We start from the raw sequence: 26,549 nt of genomic DNA on the forward strand, positions 1-26,549 counted from the left end.
ATAAACTCAGCCAGAATGATCAGGAAAAAAGAAAGAAGACTACTATGTATTATTCAGAGAGACATCATCATTTGTGTAGAAAATCCTACAGAATCTACAAAACATCTACTAGAATAAATAAATTTAGTGAAGTTGTAGGTTACAAGGTCACTTAAAAGTAGTATTTCTATTAACTAGTGATGAGAGTAAAATTTAACTTGAATAAAATAACATTTTTAACAACATAGAAAATAAAATACTTAGGAATAAATATGACAAAAGATGTCTAAGACCTATATACTGAAAACTATATAACATCACTCAAGTATATTGAAGAAGACCTAAACACATGAAGATACATACTGTGTTCATAGTTGAGGTGACTCAATATTATCAGGATGCCAATTCTCCCCAAATTGATCTACAGATTCAATGTAATCACAATCAATAGCCAATCAGGCTTTTCATAAAACTGAACAAGATGATTTTAAAATTCATATGGAAATGTAAAGGAACAGCCAGAACAGTTTTGAAACAGAACACATTTTAAGGACTACCTGCTTTCAAGGACAGGAGAGGGTAGCTGGAGATGAGGTAGTGCACAGACCATGAGAATACTTTTTGAGTGAAGAGTATGTTTAGTATCTTGATTTGATGATGGTTTCACAGGTATATACATACAGATATATCCATCCATATATATATATACAAACTCATAAAATTGTTAGATTTATTTATGTGTAGTTATTATAGGTCAATTATACTTTTAAAAAGCTGGAAAAAAATTCCCATTCAATCTTCATGTCCAATTCTTGGAGGCAGTCATATTATCATCTCCATTTTACAGATATGGAAACTGAGACCTTGAGAGATTAAGTGACTTTAGCGTGATCACAGATACAAACCTAGGTCCTTCTTACTCTAGAGCCCAAGCCCTTAAACTTTAAGCCCTATGAAAGAACGCTTTTCTATCTGCCTTTCATTCATTCAACAAGTACTGATCTTATAATTTGCCTGACTGTGGTTGAAGTAAGGGGTACAGTGGTGACAGGAAAGGTCTTCCCCAGGGCCCTCTCACTCTTGACCTAATAGCAGCTGCCCTTGCTTTCCTGTTATATCCCTGACTTCCCTCAAAAGAGAATATAGCTTGTGAGTTTCTGCCATGGGCCCCAGGCCAGGTCTATACAGTCTCCTTTAACCATCACAACACTATCAGACAGGATCGTTTCCATTTTACAGATAAGGAAATGGAAGAGCACTGGGAGGCGAAGGAACTTGCTAGGATCACACATCTAGAGAGCAGCAGAGCCAGGTTGCAAATGCAGATCTTCCTGCCTCCGTAAGTTATAATCCTCCCATTGCTCCCAACTGCCTGGAATCAGGCAGTTACTCCTGACACAAGAGTCCAAACGGACCCTGTTTTCCTTGCAGACAAAATCACAACCAGGTGCCAAGTCCCCATGGATAAAAACAGCTGTTCACCAAAGGTTCTGTTTTGTGTTATTAATTCATTTAAAAGGAAATTTGGTTTCTAACCAGACCTAATGTCATATCCACACTCAAGAAGAGAAAAAAAACAAGTTTGGAAGTTGCAAAGTTAGTTTCGTTGGATCAAACATGCTGCTGGCCTCTGTCTGTGGTCAGACCGACTCCAGTCCCAGCCAGCCCTCCCCACCCTCGGCCCAGAGAGGGACTGCAAACTCTGTCTCCACCATGAAGCTGGGAGAAGCCCTTTTCCAATTTGTCTCTATTGTCACAAGCAACTGCCACAATGGATACAGCAATTACTAGGGAATAAGAAGAAAATACCAAGTGCAAACTCAAGAGTAATAACAGATGAGGGAGACAGCGGCTCCAGCTTCCGGTGCTAACACCAACATGAGGAGCATCAGGCCGGGAGCCACCACCCTGCCCGTGCCTTGCCCCAGCTGGGGGACCCCTGGGCCTCCCAATCCCTACAGCAGTTTTTTGAACAAAGGGATACAGTATAGCACAGAAGTCAGGAGGATTCCATATTTTGTTATTTTTGTTACCACTACCAATGCTACTACATCCTGAATGCAATGAACAGAACACTGGGCACTGTACTGGGCCCCAGGGTGCGGCATGGATGGTACTGTCAGGATCCTTGTGTAGATGGAGTTGATAATCCAGCGGGGAGACAGACTTGACACAAGTAATTACTCAAACTTGTGAAAGTCCTGACATTTCAGGACAGTGGTGAAAAGCACTATGTAAGCAGCAGTGGGAGGTGGGAGGGAGCATGAGGAAACCCACACCACCCTGGACTCTGAGCTGCTCTCTCATCTCCTGAGGGACAAGGAGTCAGGGCACTCCAGGCTGAGAGCCCAGCACATGGAAGGCACTGAGATGGGACAGAACCAGAACCAGGGAGGCTGCAGGCGTCCTGGAGGGCCACAGGCCCGCTATGGCCCTAGAGGCCAGGAGGGCTGCCGCTGTCTCGCTATGCAGAGCTTGGATGGTGGGTCTGTATCCTCTGAGCAGTGGGAAACTGAGGAGGGTGCGGGGCAGAACTGGGAAGTGGGCAGACTGACTAGAAAGGTCTCTCTGGACACAGAGAGGAGGCTGGGGGGCGGGAGTACTCACCGGGAAATGTGACCAGAGAGGTGGCACTAACTTAGGCCAAGCTGGGGCAGTGGAGGGAAATGATCTGAGAAAACTGTCCAGCATGTGACCCGAGAGAGGGGTTTTAATGATGTCAGTGAAAGCGATCTCCTCTTTACAAATAAATGCCTGCTGGCAAAGCTCTTCCCTTCTCCCAGGGCCCAAAGCTGTGATTCCAAGGAGCAGTAAAGACACACAGGGTTTGTCCAACATCCAACACTGACCTCGGCCTTCTGGAATGCCCGCTTCTTCAGAGCAGGCAAACAGTATCCAGACAAAAGGCCAGAGGGTCAGGTTCTTGAACCCATAGGCAGTATTTTCCTGAACGAATGTGTCACGTGGCCCTTTCGGAGGAGTCTTCATTCCTGCAGGCCAGCCTTCTGCTAACCAGCAGATGCTGGTTAAGTCACGCTCCAGGGTCCCAGGCTCTGATCAGGGGAAGGGCGAAACCAAATCTCTCCAGTGTCAGGGCCCCTCAGGAACATGAGTTCTATCTGGATAATGTCCCAAAACATTCGTTAATGCTGCTCCTACTTCTTCATTCTAACGGCTCTGCCTTTTCCTTTAAATACTTCCCAGGGCACAGTAAGGAGGAGAGCTGAGGATAGCATGCCCACATGCCTCGCCTGCTTTCCACTAACACTAAGCACCTGGCCTAAGTGGCAGGCCCTAGTGACACTTTGGTTCCTCACCTCATGAGGCTCTTAGCCCAAGCCCAGAGCTGTCTTCCAGGGAAGCGCGAGCTACTTTCTGGCAGCTCCATCTCCCCCACACTGCTGTAAGCTCTCAACACCAGGATGTCTTTCACATTTAGCTCTGGCTTGCAGCATTCTCTTCTGCCATTCTGCTGTCATCTCCAGGACTAAACTGGGTGACATCACTAAACTGAGTGGTATGACTTCTCATGCCATTACCTCTTCGAGCACAGTCACCAGAACTCCGCCTCCAAGACCCTAAATCCTGAACTCCTTCTCCCTCCGTGACCCCCTCCCTGGCCTCCCTGTCGTCCCCCACTCCTAGTCAAATCTCTGCTTTGCTCGCTGCTTGACTTGCGGTCCCTCAGCCCTTTTTGAGTCTTTCAGTCCATCAGCCCTCTCCAGCCCTCTGGCCTCCCTCCCTCCAAGCAAAACTTTGCTGACTACCCTGCTTGACTTCCAAGATACTTCCCTGGGCCTCCTCCTACCCCTGTGGCCACTTTTTCTGCCTCCTCCTCCTCCTTCTTATTTTTGTTGTTGTTGTTGATTCCTGTATGTGTCCTGAGCGGTGGATGAACCTGTACCCTTTGGGTACTGAGATGATGCTCTAACCAGCTGAGCTACCTGGCAGAGCTCTGCCTCCTCCCTGACCTCTGCTCTCCTGCTCGCCAAGCGCACAGCCCACTGCTTTCTCCCCCGTTTCTTCTTGTCTCGGCTCTCACAGCTGCTTCAGAACCAGTCTAGCACCAGGCCTGTCCCTCCTCTCCCCTCGCCTCACATAGGCTCTGCAAAGCCTGCTAACTAGTCTCTCTGATTCCAGTCAGTTCTGCCGCAGGTGGTTAGAATGAACTTCCTAGAATCCATCTGTCATATCACTCCCCTTCTGAAAACCCCAGCCAATACCCAAGGCTAACAAGATCAAGCTCTGCCTGCTGCCCGTCCCTACCCCCCCACTCTCTCCTTGATGCCTCTACAGCCCCCAAGTGCTTCTTGTCTACTGTTTGTCAACATTCTGCCCCTCACTCTTGTTGGGTTGTGCCAATGTCCCCGTTGTCTTTGTCTCTCCAACAAGTTAATGCAGTAGACTAATGAGAGAATGAATGAAGGCATGGAGGTCCATCTGACCACTGGGCAGTCTGGCGGTGGGGAGGGAGCAGTATCAGCAAAGAGGCTGGAAAAACACAGGCACACCAAAAAGCTTTCCACCTCACTGAATTTGGTACCGACTGCAGTTCATCTCCATCACACTCGAGCCTGCTGGACACCCATCCATGTGCCTCTGTGACCCTGCATGCCCCCAGTGCCAGTGCCAGTTGGAAGAGAATGACACACTGACTTTAAGCAAGCCCTTGGTAGGTCAACATCCCAGGCAGCGATGTCCTGGAGGAGCAAAGAATCAAGAGAACGGCAGGCTCAGCTTTTCTTCAACCCACATATCAGCACCCAAAGTAGTGTTTGGTTTTGCTCAACAGATTACTGGCTTTCTTCTCTCTCTCTCTCTCTCTCTCTCTCTCTTCTTTCATCTTATTTGTGACAGAGAGAAAGAGAGAGGGACAGATAGGGACAGACAGGCAGGAAGGGAGAGAGACGAGAAGCAGCAATTCTTCACTGTGGTTCGTTACTCTCCTTAGTTGTTCATTGATTGCTTTCTCACATGTGCCTTGATGGGGGGGGCTACAGAAGAGTGAGTGACCCCTTGCTCAAGCCAGCAACCTTGGGCTCAAGCCAGCAACCTTGGGCTTCAAGCCAGCAACCTTTGGGCTCAAGCCAGTGACCATGGGGTCATGTCTATGATTCCATGCTCAAACTAGCGACCCTGTGCTCAAGCCAGATGAGCCCGCGCTCAAGCTGGTGACCTCGGGGTTTCGAATCTGGGTTCTCCACATCCCAGTCTGATGCTCTATCCACTGTGCCACCACCTGGTCAGGCATACTATTTGCCTTTTTAATGAGAATTCATTCTGCCTGAAACAATCTTCCCAACTCTCATGCTACTCCCCAAATCACCCATAAAATACAATACCTTTCGGCCTTCAATGCTCCATGCCAGTGCCCCAACACCAAGGCAAAGCAAGTCTCCCTATTCAATGTTTGCAGGGCCAACTCACCATGGTGCAAGTCTTTATTAGACTCAGCCTCCCTGCCATCCAGGGGGACCAACCAGCATGTGAACTCAGGTCTGAAGGACTCCATGTACAGTGCTCTTAACCACTATGCTACTGAAATCATCACCGGTCTGGGCCACTGGCTCCCACACAGGCACTGCTGAGCCTTCTGCTGAGCACGAGCTCATGTCATAACACACAGAGTCTATCAAAACTTGTGCTGTGAGCAATAATGGGCACAAGTTACTGTGTGCAGGCACTGAACAGTTCTTACATGCCTACTGGGAAGTAAAACTGTGATTCCCCCCACTTCACATGAGGATATTGGAGCATCAAGAGAATGAGCAGTACCTTGTCCAAAGTTTGAGCTGGAAAGGGTAAAGCGGGGAGCAAATCCCAGCTTTGTCAGGTTGCGTCCTTTTTACACACACTGTGCAGGTTTGGTGGACCCAGCAGCTTGGCTTGTCTACAACCCTGGGCTGAGGAACGCACACACCGAGCTCATTCTCAGCACATTCTAAGAACGGCAATTCTCCCTTGATGCTGCTCCACATTGAAACTAATGACAAAAACAGTTCTGACATTTAAACTGGCTTCTGAGAAACTGTTGGACCTTCAACTCCATAGGCTGGGAGATGGGCATAATTGCAGACAGATTTATTTGGTAGGGAATGCTGGTAGGAACAAAAGGCCACCCTGGAAATGTACCTTCTCACAAGGCTGCTGCCACTGTGACCCCGCAGAAAGACGTCCTTCAAAATGCAGCCCTCACCCTGGCCCGTGGCCACCAGGAGTCCACCAGCCCCTGCAACCAAATCCACTACCATGGTGATAGGGTTCTAGGCCACAGCTTCTAAGTTAAACACAGCTGTGAGTTATTATACTGCAAAGTTGTATCTGTATTAACTTGCCAATTTTTGATAAAATTTTCACTTGTTAGAGTCACCAGGGAGCAGGGCAGTCACAGTTCCATATTTGCTAACTTCCATTTTCCTTGCTCACTGCCAATCCTTAACTCACCGTCTGCCTGGCTTCCTCTAAGCCCTGGGATGCTGCTCTCACAGTCCCTTGGCAGTAAGCAGCAGCAGTCACGGTTCTACCCTTAGTTATCAGCAGCATTTGGAAATCTGAATCTTCAAAGGCTGAGCTCCCGAGGCAAAAGCCTTGCTTTGGGGAAAGTGGTTAAACCACAAAACAGGCACCCTGGTAATAGCGTTCCTTTAATTGGTATGCCCCCCCACCGCCCTTGGCCATGTGCCCAAACACAGCCAGAAAATGTTCTGCTACAGCATCTCTCTCATTCTGTCATTCATTCATTCTTCACCCACTCAACAATTTACTGAGTGGCTACTATGTTCCAGGCACTGGGATCACACAGGGTCTCTTAGCAGGTAGATCTCCAGAACTAAGTGAGCATAACCCTTCTTTTCTGCCCAGGTGCTTTCAAAGAACTTTCAGGGAAATAAAGGAGAGAGACACTCCTTCCCAGGTGTGTCAGTGGCAGGAGAAAAAAGAAGAAGAGGAACTAAAAACAAATAGAATTGCAAAGAAATGTTAAGCTTTAACAGTAGTCTGCTGGTTAATAGTAACATTGATATTGTTATTTTAAAACTATTTCTATATATGATAGGATAATACAAAAAAGGTTATTTAATGTTGTTAGGAACAAAAATTGTCAGTGTAAAAGACCTATGTATAAAAATCAAGGGAAGTAAATTAACAACCTTGTAATGTTAGATTGGAATTAGAAATCAACATCATGTTGGTCATGTTTCTACAAGATAATGTGGTATAACACACCACCCCAAATCTCACAGGCTTACAGCAACAATATTTATTTCCTGCTCATAGGTCTGTAGAGTGACTGCAGTCCGCTGATCTCTGCTGGGTTCCCCTGGGCTGGGCCAGGTTGGGCTGGAATTCAGGCATTGGGTTTGGAATTCAGGCTAAGCAAGCAATAGCTACCAGTTCACCACAGAGAGTGTGAATTCCAAGAAAACTGGTGGAAGCTTGTGATGCTTCTTACCAACTCAGCTCAACACTCGCATACAGTCCTGGGCTCAGCCACTGGCATTACACATACTATCCCTTATGCCCAAGTCACAGGGCCAAGCCCAAAATCTATACAATGGGGAAATATACACCACCCACAGAAAAGTTATGACTAAGGTGAGGAGGGAAGGAAGAATTGTGGAAAACAACACTACCTGCCCTAATTATAATTTCATGACTTTTCCTTTGAAAAAATAAACATTTCCTAGCCCCCTTTACCAAAAAGACCTAAAAGCAACAGCAATGAATATCCTCTCACCCACATGGTGGTTTCTACACCTTATTCTCCACTAAAAGAAATCAGTGCCCCTGAAGAAGTGCCTGACTCAGGTCTTCAGCAGGAAATGTATAACATCACAATGGTATACCTCGTTGTGCCAAAAAGCAAGGAAGTTATCAAAATGAGCAGGATCGTGTTGCTACAGATAACATGAAAGTGCTCCCACTGGTTAGACAGGACATTTCATGCAGCAAAGAGAACAGTGACTATACCTGACTGAAACACAGATTCCCAGCCTACTCTTACCCTATGGAATCAGAATCTCCACCGATGGAGCCTAGGCATCTGCATTTTTTTACAGAGCTCCCAAACTGATCCTGATGCACAGCCAGCCAGGGCAGAAATTCACCGGTCCACAAGTTTCCTGATCCTCTGGGAATCAGATCACTCACAGTACCTCTGCTTCCTGAAAAGTTTTGCCTACAACAAACTTAAAATTGTCCCCTATTCACGTCTTTCCAACTCTGGGGTGGCCCAGCCACAATGTGGCAGGCATCTTAAAGGGAAAAACGTTCTAGTTTTTAGTCTGCTAACAAAAATAAAAACAGCCAGAAAAGCTGGGGCAGCTCCCAGGTTCCTTCTTTTAACCACAATGTTGACAGTGACAATAAGGAACAAATGCTTTCATGTTTAGCTACCACATCATAGATCCAAGACGTTCAAGTTTAGGTTTTCTACAGACACTTTAAAGCAATTCGTTATTATTACTTATTGATTTTTAGAGAGAAGAAAGGGGGAGGGGAGAGACATAGATTTGTTGTCCCACTTATTTAGATACATTCTTTGATTGATTCTTGTATTAGCCCTAACCAGGGATTGAACCTATAGAATTGGTGTATTCAGACAATACTCTAACCAACTGAGCTTCCCAGCCAGGGCCAAGCAATTAGTTCTTTCTTTCTTTCTTTTTATTTAAGAGAGAGGGAAGAGACAGAAACATCAAGCTGCTCCTGTATGTGCCCTGACTGGGGAATCGAACCAGCAACCTCTGTACTCTAGGATGATGCTCCAACCAACCAAGCTATCCAGCCAGGGCTTAATTTTTATTGATTTTTAGAGAGATGGGGTGGGGGGTGAAGGAAAGTATTTGTTATTCCATTCAGTCATGCATTTTTTGGTTGCTTCCCATGTATGTCCTGACCAGGTATCGAACCCACAACCTTGTTGTCTCTGGACAATGCTCTTAATGGACTGAGTTAGCTGGCCAGGGCCACAGTTAGTTCTTAATCCCCACTCTGCACCAGAATTATCAGGTCAGCTTTTACAAAATAGTGTTGACTGGGTTCTAGACCCTGACCCAGATATTCAGATTCAATGGTTGTGGGGTAGCTGTGTTAAGCTTGCCTATGGGGTTACCAGCTATAGCACTTTGCCTGATTGGTATGTGAATGTGTGGCTGCATCACGTGTGTATGGCCTATATAAAGCTATGGGTGCTTGCACTCGAGAGAAAGGGGAGATTGCGGATGTGAGGATTGCCTGCTCGCCACTGTGAGGGGCCATTCTTGCTGTTGGTGTGCCAGAGAAGAGGTTTTCCCTTGCCTGTGTGGTTGTCTGCCGTTATGAGACTTTATAGTATGTCCATAAAGTCATGGTACACTTTTGACAGGTCACAGGAAGGCAACAAAAGACGATAGAAATGTGAAATCTGCACCAAATAAAAGGAAAACTCTTCCAGTTTCATACCTATTCATTGCAGTTCGATGTGGGCTCCATTTGTTGCTCTACACACATCCAAATGATAGTGAAGTTCTTGCCGCACATGGGTAAGGACGTCTGGTGTAACAGAGTGAATAATGTCTGTAATTCTCTGTTTTAAGTGATTAATGTCATTGATACATTCAATGTATACATGTTTCTTCACATAACCCCAAAAGTAAAAGTCTAAGGGTGTCAGATCCGGGGATCATGGTGGCCATGGCTTGACAGAACCCCTGCCTATCCACCGCTGGGGGAATGTTCTATCCAGAAACTCACGAACAGTGGTGGCGTAGTGTGGAGGAGTGCCATCCTGTTGAAAGATGACACCTTCTGGAAATTGTGGCACTGCATACAATTCCAACATGTCAAGATAGGACTTTGCCGTCACAGACTGTTCCGCAAAAAAAATTGGACCTATCACCTTATCATGCATCAGGCCACACCACACGTTCACTTTAGGGGTGTTACGTTCATACTCAACGTAGGCAGGAGGATGTTCAGCAGCCCATATTCGGACGTTATGGTGATGAACGTGTCAACAGATATGGAAGGTTGCCTCATCGCTAAACACAATCTTCTGCAAAAATCTTGCATCATTGTCGATCTCATGAAGCATATCTGTAGCAAATGCACATCATGTGGGTCTATCTGCCGGTTTGATAGCGTACAACAGGCGCAATTTGTATCCCGTAAAACAGAAACGTTTCTTTAACACCTTATGAACTGTAGTCTTGCTTAGGTGTAATTGTGGAGCACACGCATGCACAGATTTTTTAGGGTTCTTTAGGTAGCTATCCCGTATAGCCTCTACAGACTCGTCACTGACTGATGGCCTACCAGAACGGGGTTTCTCCACCAACTGCCGGTTTCCTTCAACTGCTTATCCCACCGAGTAATGTTATTCCTATGTGGTGGCACTTCGTTATAAAAGCGCCAATATTCACGTTGCACTTTGGTCACGGATTCGAATTTAGCGAGCCACAGAACACACTGAACTTTCCTCTGTACTGTCCACATCTCGACTGGCATGGCTGTGGGCTGCTCCACTGTATACATGGTATTACATCATCATCTGCGTGTGCACACATGCTGCCACATCCTTTTATTTGATGCAGATTTCACATTTCTATTGTCTTTTGTTGCTTTCCTGTGACCGGTCAAAAGTGCACCATGACTTTATGGACACACTGTATTAAACGGAATGGCCCAACCCTTTCCAGCTCCGCAGTTTCTCTACCTTCTGCCCGAACCCAACATGAACCTGCCTCGCCTCGGCCACTGGCATTACAATAGTCTAGGTGGAGTCTGGGCACGCCATGTTTCAGAGGGTGCCCAGGTGATTCTGATGTGCAGCCACAGTTGGGAACCATCGCTCCAAGCTAAAATCTTAAAAGCAAAACATCTCCACCTTAATATCTTGTTAAAACTTGAAACCAGATACACTTTCCAAACTGCAATGCCCCAGGGAAAAGTCTTGGTGTGCCCCTAGTTGCGCCTCTGAAGAACTCCTGCCCCCTCCCTCCTTCAGTCAGCCTGAGCAGTGATCCCAGCCTTCCTGGACACACGCAGGTTCAGGGCTCACAGCAGGCTGGGCTGCCCTCCTCAATGCTCAGGTCAAAGAATGAAGATCCAAATGTCTCACCCAGTCCAGATCAAAGCTACGCAGAGAACACGATCCGAAATAGCTTCAGCTGAGAAGGTTGAACATCAAACAACTATTCCCTTACAAAACTCCAAGAGGTAGTATGTTGTTTCAGCTTTTTTTTTTTAATTAGAAAGAATAGATTAACTCTACATTAGAATAAAATAGGAAAAGATTGGAAGTCAGCCAATCCAAAAGAGCAAACATAGCTCTGCTCCCCAAGCCTAATGAACAAAACACACGCAAGCACACAAATAATAAAGGTCATTGCCATGTCTTCACACAAATGCTGGTCACAGCTAATGACATGTTTCTTACTAATCTCTAATAGGTTAGGTGCCAGGTCCCAGAGGCCTGGATTCTTTACCTGACTTTGAATTAAAATGCTGTTTTTCTCTCTTAGTGGCTACCACACTGTCAGAAGGGCATGTTAAGAGTGTTCTGAATTCACAGCAGACACTTTTTGGTTACAGCAGACACCTTTTGACATCTCTCTCCACCTATACCTCTCCTCTCTGAAACCTGCACCCCACTCATACGGCTGGATGCTCAGCCACATAAGCTTGCTCTTCTTGGCCACATACTCTAACTTCAGTCACTGAACCTTCAGTCACTAGACACGTGACTCAGCTGGTCTCACTCTGGACGATGGGGATCATGTAAATGTGGGCCCAGTGGGGAGGCCATCTTGGACCATATAAGCAGGTAGGAATGAAGGCAAAAGAGAGAAGGAGAGGGAAAAGCAAAGGCAAAAAGCGAAGATGGCTTAAATCCTAGTTGGCTCCCCAGGCTGCCTGGACTCCATGCCCATAGATTCTGTAAAATGCCCCTTTATCCTTGTAATAAATTCCTCTCTGCCCATCACAACAACTTTAAAATGCATTTCTATACTCTGGTTTCTCTTCATATCACATAAATCTTTTGCCTTTTGAAATGCATTTCTATTACCTGCTAACAACAACAACAAAAACCCTGACCAAAATCACTACAAAGCCTAGTTATCAACTGCTAAGCATCTCTAGGAATTTTTAAAATCAACTTTTTACTCTTTATTAAATATGCTGTTTCTACAAATGTACATTACAATTTATTATAAATATGTATGTGTTTTCCTGTAGTAACTGGTTTCAAAACCAGACACAAGGCAACTGTCGGAATTTGGGATCAACAAAAAGAAAGCTCTCTAGAAAAATGTTCCCATACTTCCCCTTCTTGACAGTGACCATTTTCATCAACAGGAGCCTGGGAAAAGTAATCAGTGTGGCAAGACCTAACTCAGGAACGGAAGCTGTGGGCACCAATGATGCAGCCCTGCCAGAGTGGACCAGATGTGGGACATTCTAGAGAACCCAAACACCTGGCTCAAAGAACGAGCACCATCAATAATGGAAAGTTTCTGGACACTCTCTTTAACGGGGCTTAAACACGTCACATGTGTTTAAAGATGTCAAAAGAAACTGAGGCCCTGGCTGGTTGCCTCAGTGGTAGATCGTCAGCCCAGCATGTGGAAGTCCTAGGTTTAATCCCCAGGTTCAATTTCTCGTCAGGGCACACAGAAGAAGCGACCATCTGCTTCACCTTCCCTCCCCCATCTCTCTCTCCTCCCTCCCGCAGGCATCAGTGGCTCAAATGGTTTGAGTAATTGGCCCTCAGATGCTGAGGATGGCTCCATGGCCTTGCCTCAGGCACTGGAATGGCTCGGTTGCCACACAACAGACCAGTAGCCCAGATGGGCAGAACATCACCCCCTAGTGGGCTTGCTGGGTAGATCCCAGTTGGGGCACATGCAGGAGTCTGTCTCTGCCTCCCCACCTCTCACTTAATAATAAAAGAGAGAGAGAGAGAAAGAGAACCTGAGAAACTGAGTCACTCTAATGTAACTGTTATAACAGTACAAAGGACAAGGTACAGACCTCCGGCTGGATGGCTTTAAACACAGGGATGTCCATTAACGTGATCTGGCTCTGCAACAAAAGAGAATGGGTATTAGAAAACATAAAGGTAACTGTAGTGTTGCTTTGAATCAACACAGAGTAGTAACATTCTTAAAAATTATACTTTCCCCCTTAATAAAAATCAAGATAGAATAGAGTAAAAAACAGGCAAATTTCTAAAATGCCTCTCCCACTCATTCCCTTGTCAAAAATCTTGATCCACATCCTTCCTTCTCGCATGTGAGACATCCAACTTCAGATTGGTAATAGTAGTTCGGAGGTGGGACTGAAAGGAAGGGGAACATTTTTTAGTTTGGATATTTTTGTACAATTTAAGTTTTTTTAAAGCATGAATTACTTTTCTAATTTTAAACACTCGACGATATAAAAAATTAGAATGCTACACTATTACTCTAAATTTTTTTTAAATTGTGGCTTATAGAAGTTGTCCATTCTTCTGAAGTCTAAGCCTCCTCAAAATTATATGGTAGAGTGACATTCAAGATGCCTCTGCAGACCAGTGTTGAGCCACAAACTATTTATTCCACAGCCCATAGTATATGCGATAACTACAAAATTTGAGAGCAAGCATTTGGAAACTTTTAGCAATTTGCCACGATGCTCTTATTGTATTTTAAAAAGTATTAGTCTTGTATAGATTGGAAATGAAAAAAAATTGGTCCTTCACCACAACTAGCTTGAGAAGCACTAATGTTGTTACACCATAAAACACACATCTGGTTAAAAGGCTACTTCCCATATGAGAAGCTCACTGACAACAGTAAGAGAGGCATTACTGCTGACATGTTGCAGGCCAAGGCATGGACTGAGCTGACTTTACATGATCTACTTATCCTCATGGGATGCCAGGTGTCAGACAACAGATGCTTCTGTGACAGTTCAGGGAAAGGAGAGCTGACAGACAGCCTTTGGAGACCTCCTAATCCAAGAAGACACAGTCATCTGGGAGGACGTGATGCCATGGAACAAACATGGGCTCTGGAGTCAGCGGGGCTTGGGTGTGTGTCTGGATACCATCGCTTGACAGCATTATTCTATTTGATAACCTTCAGTCTTGGGTACAACATCTAGAAAACAGCAATAATAATCCCTATCTTACAGGATCTTTGTGAGAATTCAAGACAGAAGGTGCAGAATGCCTGGCACCTGACAGACGCTGTATGGGGGTGGGGAGGTGGGGAGTGTGTATGGGTGTTGGTACATGTGCATATATTGAGATAGAATCTTTGTGTATATCATACACACAGAATGTCTCTGAGCAGGAGAGGCACAGAAGCAGGTAGCTTCAGTGGACAGGCGCTTCTGTCTCCTCCAAAAGACTAGTCCTCCTCACTAGTGCTCTTCATGGGCATGGAGGTGAAAGGCTGTCAGTACTTGGTAGAAAGATGGTGGTTGGCTCATGAATGAAGCACTTGGGAATCCGCCCTCTCCACCTCTTTGTCCACCCACCAGTGGCACATATGGATCTGGCCCTCATAACCTGGGTGTCGAGTGACTACTCAGCCCGAAGGCCTATAGGCCCATGTGTCCATATATCTGGTCCAGACAGTACAAACAGACTGGCATTTCTCCTGCCAGACCCAAGGAGATTATTGGCCAAGTGCTCCTGACATGTGGATTAATTCTGCCATCCCAGGGAACAGAAAGGCCTTGTGAAAACAGATTTGAGCTGAGAGCTCAGAGGGCCTTGGAAATCTCTCCCACAGTTCAAGTTAACTCCCTATCCGGGAGAACCAGCAGGATGTTTGCAATGTCATTTAGGAAAAGAACCAAAAGTCTGCTAATGTGAAATTGAGAAAACTTCCTTTCCATCCTGCCATCAGTTCTAGGATTTGCTACCGAATGTTCAAATGATTTATTAAAATAGTGACTTTATATTTCATATATTTTTTAGATGGTCCAGGTTTCAAATATTCTGATCCATGCTCAGACTTTAAGTCAGAAAATGTGTTCAAGTGTTTTATTCTAAACAAACAAGATCAACAGAGGTCACCAGGCTTAAAATAAGACTGGCTGGTCCCAAACACACAATCTGGGAGTTTTCAGAACTTTCTCTCCCACTCCAACCAAAAAAAATGATAGTGTCCAGAGCAAGAATGTATCAGTACATAGGAAAAATCCAATTATAAATTTCACATCATTTTACTACAAAGTCAAACACCCGTGAAAACAATTGTTGGTGAACAGTCCTTCACTGGAAGTTTGAGCACCCAAAGGCAGGCAGTTTTATCAAAAAGGAGGGGTGTGGGTAGGAGTGGGAGCTTGAGGGGCAAGGCCAGGTTCTGTCCTTCTGCACAGCCCTCCCTGGAGAGATGCCCTGGCTGCCAGGAGAGAAGGGGCATCTCCCAGGGGGTGGCACAGCCTTCCCAGAAACACAAGACAGGGAGACTCATTTCCCAGCAGCAAGCCAAGGTAGTGGGGAGCACGAACTAGACTAATGAGAACACTCATGAATAAGCACCCTAATGGCTTCTCCTCACTTTCTGGAAATGAAGCCTCAACACAGGATATCCAATTAAGCTAGTTACTTGGCAATGCCTTCTTTAATGCAAACCTCTTCTCCCATCTCCTCCTTCCTCCTAAAAGTCCAGCCTTTTAGGGAACTGGCCAATTTCCATATATCTCAAAACATTTCTGTAGATATGAATCCTTCAGAATAGAGACCTATAGGGCCACTTTACAATGTGATCCTAAATAAAAAGATGGTATTATGTGGATAAATAAAAGCTACTTAGCCAAAAAGGAAAAGAAATATTTTGCATGTGTTAAAATGTAGTGGTTCTCTCCTCCAACAGTGGCTGACTGATCTGCTCTTCCTAGCTGCAACCTCAGTTTAAGGTCCTCCCCACCCTCCAAACAATCTAACAACAAAAGCTGTTCACAAATCAGTGGTATGTCTTATAATAGAAGATCTCTTTAAGTCTGCACTTAGATCATCCTTCCAATGCCTAACCAGGAGGGGTCACAGAACAAAAAGTAATCAGCTCCAAAGATACATTCCTGCTTCTACTCCCAGAGCCACAGCAAGCACGTGTCTGGCAATTTAGAACAGAGTCAAGGAAATGCAAATGAAACAGGAAGATACCATTTGTCATCCATCAGTGCCATCAAGGCTGATGGGACTATGAACTGCTCTGTTTGTTCTTTTTTGGAAAGCAGTCTAGCAGTAACTCCTAATGAAGTTTTTAACTTTTTACTTTTTTTAAGTTGTCAAACTTACAAAACAATTGCCAGGGTAATATGATGAACTCTATAACTTTTCACCTGGCTTAACTTATTATTAACATTTTGCTTCATTTGCTTTATCTCTACATATACAATTATACGTGCACATTTTCCCTGAACCATTTGAGAGTAAAATACAAATATTATGACTCTTTAACCCCTAAATCCTTCAGCATGTTATTTCCCAAGAAGGAGATGACCCTCTTACATAATGTTAAACTTACTACATTAAGGAAATCTATCATTAGTACAACAGGTATTATCTAATATATAGTCCCATTCAAAATTTCCTAATGATCTCAACACTGTTTTTTATAGCAATTTTGTCTTGATCCAGCATTATTCACTGCATTTAGATATTATTCCCTAAAAAGTGAAATGAGCATACTGTTTGCACAATAATCCCTGTATCTATAGAAAGAAATTGGCCCTGGCCGGTTGGCTCAGTGGTAGAGAGTCGGCCTAGCGTGCGGAGGACCCAGGTTTGATTCCCGGCCAGGGCACATAGGAGAAGCGCCCATTTGCTTCTCCACCCCTCCGCCGCACCTTCCTCTCTGTCTCTCTCTTCCCCTCCCGCAGCCAAGGCTCCATTGGAGCAAAGATGGCCCGGGCACTGGGGATGGCTCTGTGGCCTCTGCCCCAGGCGCTAGAGTGGCTCTGGTCGCAACACGGCGACACCCAGGATGGGCAGAGCATCGCCCCCTGGTGGGCGTGCCGGGTGGATCCCGGTCGGGCGCATGCGGGAGTCTGTCTGACTGTCTCTCCCTGTTTCCAGCTTCAGAAAAGTGCAAAGAAAAAAAAAAAAAAAGAAAGAAATGTACTAGTATGTAAGGAGATTTCATACAAAGATCTACATTTAGATACAAATACAGATGTTTACTGCACCATTAGCTTTAGTACCAAAAATCTGAAAACAACTAAAAAGGTCATCAAAAGGGACTTGTTCACACACACACACACAAAAAGGGACTTGTTGAAAAAAAATCATGGTATATCCAACTCTGGAATATCACACAGCTATTAAAAATAGAGCATTAGATCGATACATGTTGACCTAGAAGTACGTCCATAATCGATCAATATAGAGACAAGTTCCAGAAGTGCTTTTTGCTCTGCTTTCAACCTGGGGAGTAAAAGGACTGAGATCTACCTATAGGGCATCTGCAGTGAGAAGAAACAAGGAACTTTTAAATAATTTTAACCCTTGTTATTATAAAGTAACACACATTTACAGAAAACCACTTTAAACAAATGCATAATTTAATTACTTAAAGATGAACACCTTGTAACCATCTCCCAGATCAAGAAATAGCCACCTCAATCAACAGATGATTGGACCAAAAAAATGTGGTATATATATACAATGGGGTATTTATTCAGCTTTCAAAAACAAGAAAATCCTGCCAGCAGCCATAAGACAGATGAATCTCAAGGGCATTATGCTACGTGAAATAAACCAGTCACAAACAGACAAATGCTGTGTAATTCCAGTTACATGAGGTACCCAGAGTAGTCAGATTCATAGAGACAGAAAGTAGAATGGTGTTGAGGGTAGTGGGGAATGGAGAGTTGTTTGATGGGTAGAGTTTTGGGTTTGTGAGATGAATACAGTTCTAAAGATTGGTTATACTGGCCTGACCTGTGGTGGCGCAGTGGATAAAGCGTCAACCTGGAAATGCTGAGGTTGCTGGTTCAAAACCCTGGGCTTGCCTGGTCAAGGCACATATGGGAGTTGATGCTTCCTGCTCCTCCCCCCTTCTCTCCCCCCTCTCTATAATGAATAAATAAAATCTTTAAAAAAAAATTAAAAAAATAAAATAAAATATTCGTTATACCATAATGTGAATGTACTTAACACTACTGACCTATATACACTTAAAAATATACTGCTTACAAAAATTAGGGGATATTTCAAAATGAATAAGAAACAATAAAAAAGCATTTGATTTTTTTTATTAAACAAGAACATCAGAAAAGCAAATAAGTCAAAGAAAGTTGTTCAATTATGCAAATGAGATGAAAGGCTGAAAGTACTAGAGTATCTGCGCATTCCCTGATCCTCTAGTTTTTGAGAGCAGTGTAGTTAATTACGATGGTATATTTCATGTTACCACAATTTCAATAAGTTTTTTACCATAAGTTTTTTAAAAAGTCACCTCAGAGTTCCTCTATGTGCCTTGTCCCAATCACAAGTTCCTCCCTACTGTCAAAAGTAACCACTACACTGACTTCCCTCATTGCTTTATAATTTTATCACCCAAGTGTGTATACCAAGGCATCAGTGTCATCTTGCCTGTTTTTGTTTTAATTTGATGCATATTTTTAAGTTCCTTTTAATCTACAGGTATTTTTTTCCATCTCTTTGTTCTTTATAATGTATCTGCTGAAGAATCCAAGCCATTTGACCTACACAGTCCCCCACACTCATGGTGCAGGTCAACACGTTCCTCTACCTTGGCATTTCCTGCAAAGTTGGCGGCAGGAACTAGAGACTTGATCAGACACAGGTCTGATCCTTTCGTTTTGGGTTTTTTGTTTTTTTTTTTAGAGAAAAAGAAAAGGGATGGGAGAGAGAGACAGCAAGACCAAGAATTGAACTGGCAACCTCTGCCTATCGAGATGATGCTCTAACCAACTGAGCTATCTGGCCAAAGCCCTAGGCAGGACTGGAAGTGGTGTTGTGTTGTTTCAATGGGAAGCACATTATTTCTCTCCTTGTGTGATGCTAGTGGCTGCTGATGTTCAATGCCTACATCTATTAATTCACTGGGGGAATAAAATGATATTTTAATTCTACAATTTCTTTCCCATTTATTAACTGAAATAATTTAATAGAGAGAAACTTTCTCTCATCTACTATTTGGTTACCCAGTACAGTTCAAAAGTAAAAAATAGGACAAATACCAGAGTCTAGCCTTATATTTCTCAGTTTCTAATATAATAAGTTGGTTCCATATCATCATCCACTGTTGACCTATTGTTTGATGGGTTTCAATCAATTTATTATTATACTTTTGAAGCTCAAACTGTCCCATCACTGGGCAGAAGGAACTTTCTCTAGCTGGCTCCTGAGTCCTTTTTGACATGAGCCTACCGGTCTTTGGTAACTTCCTTCCTGGTATTGGAAAGAGATACCAGGCTTATGTTGCACACTTCCTTTCCCAGACTTGTAGTCAATCAGTTACCCAGGAAGCCCCAGAGTCTTTTAGTGATAAGTAACATTCCAGGACCATGATCTGGAATTCATACCAATATTTCAAATTCAAATTTAGAACATTTTTCCCCTAACTTACTTCTTCTGTATTACCTCTGTATCTCTTTTCTTCCATATCAAAAATCCTGGTCTCAAGGACACAAGGTGTATAGGATTACAGTATCCTATAATAATTCATTTACTTTATCCTATGTTATACACACAATGGTCTCAGAATAGCAACACTATCAATATCATTACTGAGAAAAGTTATGAAATTTTGCAATTGTTCTCTCCATTCTCCTCCATTTTTATAGTTTATACTATAATTATCATACTGTGTCTATTATATGAGCATACAGCCATTATACACTATACCCTCTCCCTTTTAATCCTCATTTAGTCTTAACTTTACTGCAAGTGAATGTTTACTGTTCTCCACTAGCCTTTACAGTGAAGTTTCTCTAATTATTTTCATTGTCTGAGGCTTATTCTCTAGCAGATTCCTCAGGAAGGATTCACAGAAATAATATTCTCTGAGGCCTTGCATGTTCATAATAGTTTATCACTGTCCTTTATACTTGAAGGTTTTGCTGGATATAAAATCTTTGGCTCACATTTTTTTCTTTCCTTGATTTATTTGTTATTGTACTTTCTTTCAGCAAAAAAAGTGTTTCTGTCAAAAAGACTGATGGTAATCTACTTTATTTCTCTTATAAATCATTTGCTGTTTTGCCTAGATGCCCAAAGGATTTTTTCATTTAATATCCAGTAGTTTAGCAAGAGTATGTCTATGGTATTGACCATTCGGGGTTAACACTGTCAGCTTCATCATGTGTTTTCAATATGTAATTTCAAACCTATTTTTTTTTGGTAAGAGTTTATAGTTTACATATCTGTTCAATTCTGTTGCCCTTTTATTCTCCTTTCAGAGATTTCTATTATCTATATGTTGGATCCTCTTTGCCTGCAATGAACATTTGTCACTTTTTCCCAGTCTTATCTCTTTCTTCATTTATTTTTATCTTAAAATTTTTCCTGCCACAGGCATTTTGTTACATTTATCTATTCTTGTGTTTCTTCTAATTCAACTCTCATTTCCAAAATGATTTTTTATTTTCACTTTCCTAAGTTCTGTCACCTCATTCCTGAAGTTTTTCTATTCCAGATTTATTTTATTTTAGGCTTGTAGCATGATCTTAATGTCTCTTAGCTTATTTTGAAATAGAGAATTCATTTCTGTTTGCTTTGTGGCATGTCTTTCTGGCACTCTTTCATTATCTATAGGGATTCTCTCCTTACTCTTTTTTTCTTATAATAACTGAGAGATTTGACAGTAATAATTTCCTGTTGTTTATTTTTATGTAAAATCCATTTTCCTGAACTTTTTAGAGGGAAATATGGTTCAGAATAGCTCTTCTAACTTCATAGAGCTTTCCTTTGATTACTTTCATGTAGAGTTCAAAAGCATTCAGTTGTTTTGCAAGACACACACACATTTTATTTACTTATTTTATTTATTTTTCCTTAACCATAACTTCCCCTATACTGATCATTTTGACTCCACTCCCACGCTGAATTTCTCTTTGGCATGGAGCTTTGTCCTAGAAGCCCAGGTGGGTTGGTTTCAAGAGATTATAGGGGCTAGTCCCTAGATCTCTTCCACCCACCCATTATTTGAGTGCTCAAGATCCCTCAGTTTTAGCTGTTGTTCTCACTTTAACGTGCAGAACTTTCCAGTGAATTCCTGCTAAAATTTTGAGGTTCTCCTATTCTCAAGTCTGCCAAATGCCTCAGTACTTACTTCCACTTTCTCCTATACAGATGTTGACACTCCGCAGGTCTTGCTGATGGTGTAACCCCAGCTACTTGCATTTTGAGTTTGATAGGGATAACTTGTCACCTAGTTTTACCATAAATATTGTTAATGGGTTTCAGAGTTAGCAGTGTGGAATTCAGAAAGGATAAAAAAAACTATGCTGTTGTCACCACCACCCTCCCAGAATCACTTAAATTATTTTTTAATGGACTTTTGTTTCTCACTTTTTTCTTTCTTTCATATTATTAGACAGAAAACTAAAATACCAGGTGGTCTGGTTCAATTCCAACACCTGGCAACTCCAATGCTTCCCCAGAGAGCAAAGACTCCAGGGGACCTGGCTTCACATCTAAGCTAAAGACACACCCGGCTCTGGCAAGGGCAGCTAAAGTTTTAGCACTGCACCCTCAAAGCACTCACCATCCTCTCTATAATCTTCCCAGCCTCAGAAAATTGGCCACAGGCAGGCTGAGCAACACTCTAGGGTTGAGACTAGAAATCAGGCTCGAAGTCTCACCAAGGAGTCCTGCTGGGCAATGTTATTCTATGTGCAGCCTAATTCTCTGTCATTCCTCACAGTGAACAACTGTAAAGGGATTTTAAACCTCATTATTGCTTCATTCCTTTCATGAAACTATAAAAATACCAACAAGAAAGCAAAAGCAAACAGGATACAGCAGTCAGTCATCAGCTAGCGAAGTCCACGAAGTCTTCTAAAGAACAGGGAATAGAGCTTTACAGCTAAGAGTACAGACTAACATTGCACTGCCCAACATGGTGGCCACTAACCACATGTGGCTATGTGAAATGTCACTAGCACTTTAAATTTAAAATATACATTAGCACCTGGCAATGGGCAAGGAAGCACCTGATTGGTGGTGCTGCTCTTATATCAGTCAGGGGCAAAGCAGGTGTTCAGCCCTAGTTCATCCTAGCTTGATGCCATTATTGGTGACCAGAGCTGTGTCATGCCTAGGGCACATAAAAATAAATAAATGAATAAAAAATGTTGGGGACTGAAATATAAACAGGTGTTTTTATATCTAGGGGATAGAGGTACTGGGCCTAACCAACCATCTCACCTGCCCAGTTAACAAAGAGCTATACCTGATTCTCGCTTGTCCCACCCCTGTTCTCTGGAGGAGGCTGGAAGCTAGTTTCTTATTATGTAAAGTTAGATCTAAATGATATGGTGGGGGTTGTCTTTGAGTTGTCTTGGAAACAATCAAATTGCTAATGGACGTTTTTTTCCCTGAATAAAGATGGATGCGCTTCTGGGGGCCGCCATTGCGTTGGCTCAGGAGCAATAGAGACTGTTTGCCGTGCGGTCCTCCTGAACCCATCTGTATGTATATATCTTTAACTCTCTGTCTATCATTTATTTAATTCCATACCTTTTACCGTTCTAGGACCCTGTAATAGACTTGTCTTGGCTGGATCGCGACAAAAAAATAAAATAAAATACACATTGAGTTTGGAAGTCTCATTTTGAAAAAAAGAATACAGTCTGACCAGGCAGTGGCACAGTGGATAGAGTGTTGGACTAGGACATGGAGGACCCAGGTTCTAAACCCTGAGGTTGCCGGCTTGAGCATGGGCTCACCAGCTTGAGCACCGAATCGCAGGCTTGAGTGTGAGATCACAGACATGACCCAGGCTTGAGCCCAAAGGTCACTGGCTTAATCAAGGGGTCACTCACTCTGCTGTAGCCCCCCAGTCAAGGCACATATGAGAATGCAGTCAGTGAAGAACTAAGGTGCCACAACTAAGAATTGATGCTTCTCAACTCTCTCTCTTCCTGTCTGTCTATCCCTATCTCTGTCCCTCTATCTGTCTCTGTCACACACACACACACACACACAAATACAAAGTATTTCAATAATTTTATGTTGCTTACATGTTGAAATGTTAATATTTTAAATATACTAAGCTAAATAAAATATTATTTATTTATTTATTGTGTTTTTCTGAAGTTGGAAACGGGGAAGCAGTCAGACTCCCGCATGCGCCCGGCCAGGATCCACCCGGCATGCCCACCAGGGGGCGATGCTCTGCCCATCTGGGGCGTCACTCTGTAGCAACCAGAGCCATTCTAGCGCCTGAGGCAGAGGCCATAGAGCCATCGTCAGTGCCCGGGCCAACTCTGCTCCAATGGAGCCTTGGCTGTGGGAGAGGAAGAGAGAGACAAAGAGGAAGGAGAGGGGGAGAGGTGGAGAAGCAGATGGGCGCTTCTCCTGTGTGCCCTGGCCGAGAATTGAACCCAGGACTCCTGCACGCCAGGCCGATGCTCTACCACTGAGCCAACTGGCCAGGGCCAATAAAATATATTTTTAAAAGTAATTTCACCTCTTCTTTCATGTGGCTACAAAAAGGAATTTTAAATTGCATATGTGGTTCAGATTATATACCTGTTGGATAGTGCTGGGCTAGAACATCAGGCAGCCCTGGTTGTAAATCACAGGTAGATAGTGCTGCTTACTGTATGAAGAGATGACTTTCCTCTCCAAGCACTGACTTGCTCATTAGTATATTGAAATAATGAATGTACCGAATTTATAAGGCTGTTGTAAGAAGAAAATTAGATACTGCATGTAAAACATTTAGCTGAAGGCCTAGACATAGTTCAAAATGGAGCTGCCCTTGTTAATACCATCCAGCATTAGTAAATGATGAGTAGATGAAGGTTTCAGACTTGGCTCTGCCCACACTTGACCCCGGTGAAAAAGTTTATCTCCTACATCTTTAGTTTCTTTTTTTTTTTAATTTTTTTATTTTATTTATTCATTTTTAGAGAGGAGAGAGACAGAGGAGAGAGATACAGAGAGAGAGAAGGGGGAAGGAGCTGGAAGCATTAACTCCCATATGTGCCTTGACCAGGCAAGCCCAGGGTTTCGAACCGGCGACCTCAGCATTTCCAGGTCGACGCTTTATCCACTGCGCCACTACAGGTCAGGCCTCTTTAGTTTCTTTATTAAAAAATTGGGAGGTGGCCCTGGCCAGTTGGCTCAGCGGTGGAGTGTCGGCCCAGTTGTGTGGAGGTCCTGGGTTCGATTCCTGGCCAGGGCACACACGAGAAGTGCCCATCTGCTTCTCCACCCCTCCCCCTCTCCTTCCTCTCTGTCTCTCTCTTCCCCTCCCGCAGCCAAGACTCCATTGGAGCAAAGTTGACCCAGGTGCTGAGGATGGCTCCATGGCTTCTGCCTCAGGCACTAGAATGGCTCTGGTTACAGTGGAGCAATGCCCCAGATGGGCCGAGCATTGCCCCCTGCTGGGCATGCCAGGTGGATCACGGTCAGGCGCATGTGGGAGTCTGTCTGTCTGCTACCCCCCTCACCCCCATCCCGCTTCTCATTTTGGAAAAATACAAAAAAAAATTGGGAGGTAATAATCTGCCTCATCAGATTGTTCTGAGGACTGAATTCTTCCAGTCAACATGGATTTATGGAGCACCTACTATGAGCTAGGCACTATTTGGGGCACTAGGAAATGAGCAATGAGCAAGTCAGATAAAATTTCTATCCCTTGGGAGTTTATAATGCAGTAGAAAAACTACACTGTGAGAATAATGACGTAATGTTGGGTAAGAGGTATGAAAAAAATAAAGCAAGGTAAGGGAGATGAGAGTGATGGAAAGGTGCTACTTTAGTCCAAGAAAGTCTTCTCCAAGGACTGACATTTGAACAGAGACTGAGACGCGTGGAGAAGAGCCGTCAGGACTGCAAAAAGAATAGGCAGGGATGTGGTGAGCCTCGGAAAGAAAGGTAACCACTGCAACTCTAGGAGCAACGGGGATTGGGACAGGAGAGGAGGCATGGCCAGACCACAGAGGTGCTGGAGGCCTAGGAGCAACTCTGGGTCTCATTCTGGCACAAGGAGCTGCTAGGTTCTATACACATTTTTTTTTTTTTTGAGAAAGGCAGGGGCATAGAGACACAGGAACATCAAGCTGCCCCTGTACATGCCCTGACCTTTGAATCGATCCAGCAACCTCCATGCTCTGGGATGACAAGGCAACAAATCGAGCTATCCAGCCAGGGCTTAATTTTTATTGGTTTTTCAGATAGAGAGAGAGAGAGAGAGGAAGGGAGAGAGAGGGGTGGGGAAAGGGAAGTATCCATCTGATTTTCCACTCAGCTGTGCATTCCTTGATGGCTTCCCATGTATGCCCTGATTGGGGATCGAACCTGCAACCTTGTTGTTTCAGGATGACACTCTTAACAGACCAAGCTAACCAGCCAGGGCCGAGTTCCACACACATCTGAAAAGGATCCCTCGGACACAATGAAGGAGAAGATGCACGTGACAGGTTCAGCACGGCTGGGACAAAGTAAACTGGGAGACAGTGGTGGCAGAGCAATAAGACCCTGGAGGGCATGAAACCTACTACATCAAGAGGACAAGGAAGAAGTGGGCCAGACGAGAAACACTGCGTGGTCTGCAGAGATATATGGCCCTGGGCAGCACCCTAGCCAGCTCGAGCTCGCCCCAGAGCCACTGCTCTGCCTCTGTCCCTCCAGTGACAGGAAGAAACCAAGTCACGGCAAACAGGAGCCAGCCCTGCTCCTCGCCACGGGGGCTCTCCCTCCGCAGACCAGCGGTAACACACTGGCTAAAGAAAAACAAATTCTTAAAGACTTGTTATTATAAAAATTACCCAAATACTATTGTCTGTCATTGCAAAAAAAAATTCTACCTTATAAAATGTAGAAAATGCAGATAAATAAAAATAAGAAAAATTAAATTCCAATTTTCTAGAATGAGGTAACCAGAAACTATAGTAAATAATATGTTTGACTAGACTTATCCAGATATTTGAAATATGTAAACATCAAATCTAGAGCTTCTCTTATGCAAAATATACGTACACTGTACATGCTTTTAAAAAATGGCATTGTTCTCTATAAACTGCTGTAAGCTGCTCCTCTCCCTTATTATTCACATATGCTGTGCATGCCTCCTTGGTGCTTCATTTCTAGACTGAAAGCATCCTGCTCTGTGCTGTGTGCTACTTCATAAAGAATCTCTACTCAGTAATCCCATAGTGCTGGGCATAAGTGTTGTTGCCGTCTGGAGCAAAAAGCCCTGAGCAGGGAACCCCCAGCGCCAGTTGTGGGCCCAGCACCCATATCAGTTCTGCTACTTACAGCAAACTCCTCGGGGGTCACTTTCAAGACATCAAAGACAACGGCGTCGTAGCTCTTGCTGGCATAGTCGCAGCTCTGGCCCTCCAGAGAGTCTGAGCTGCTGCTGCCCTGTGAAGAACGGGGAGACAGTGCCACC

At 43.8% G+C, this 26,549-nt stretch overlaps 1 protein-coding gene and 1 non-coding gene across 14 annotated transcripts in view; one reads left to right on the forward strand and one right to left on the reverse strand.

The window, feature by feature from the left end:
* The window catches only part of RALGPS1 (Ral GEF with PH domain and SH3 binding motif 1), a 330,788-nt gene that overhangs the window by 204,347 nt on the left and 99,892 nt on the right, over positions 1-26,549 (reverse strand). For all 13 annotated transcript variants that reach the window (XM_066256190.1, XM_066256189.1, XM_066256181.1 and 10 more), the window contains exons 3-4: positions 26,414-26,521; positions 12,991-13,041 (exon numbers count right to left, since the gene is read on the reverse strand). In XM_066256190.1, coding sequence (XP_066112287.1) covers positions 12,991-13,041; positions 26,414-26,521 — 159 coding nt within the window. The remainder of the gene's footprint in view (positions 1-12,990; positions 13,042-26,413; positions 26,522-26,549) is intronic.
* On the forward strand, positions 22,111-22,254 carry LOC136327572 (small nucleolar RNA SNORA48). Its single transcript, XR_010729761.1, has one exon. It is a non-coding gene; the product is annotated as a small nucleolar RNA SNORA48 (small nucleolar RNA).

This window comes from Saccopteryx bilineata, chromosome 2 (genome assembly GCF_036850765.1).
Source record: "Saccopteryx bilineata isolate mSacBil1 chromosome 2, mSacBil1_pri_phased_curated, whole genome shotgun sequence".
Lineage (NCBI taxonomy): Eukaryota > Metazoa > Chordata > Mammalia > Chiroptera > Emballonuridae > Saccopteryx > Saccopteryx bilineata.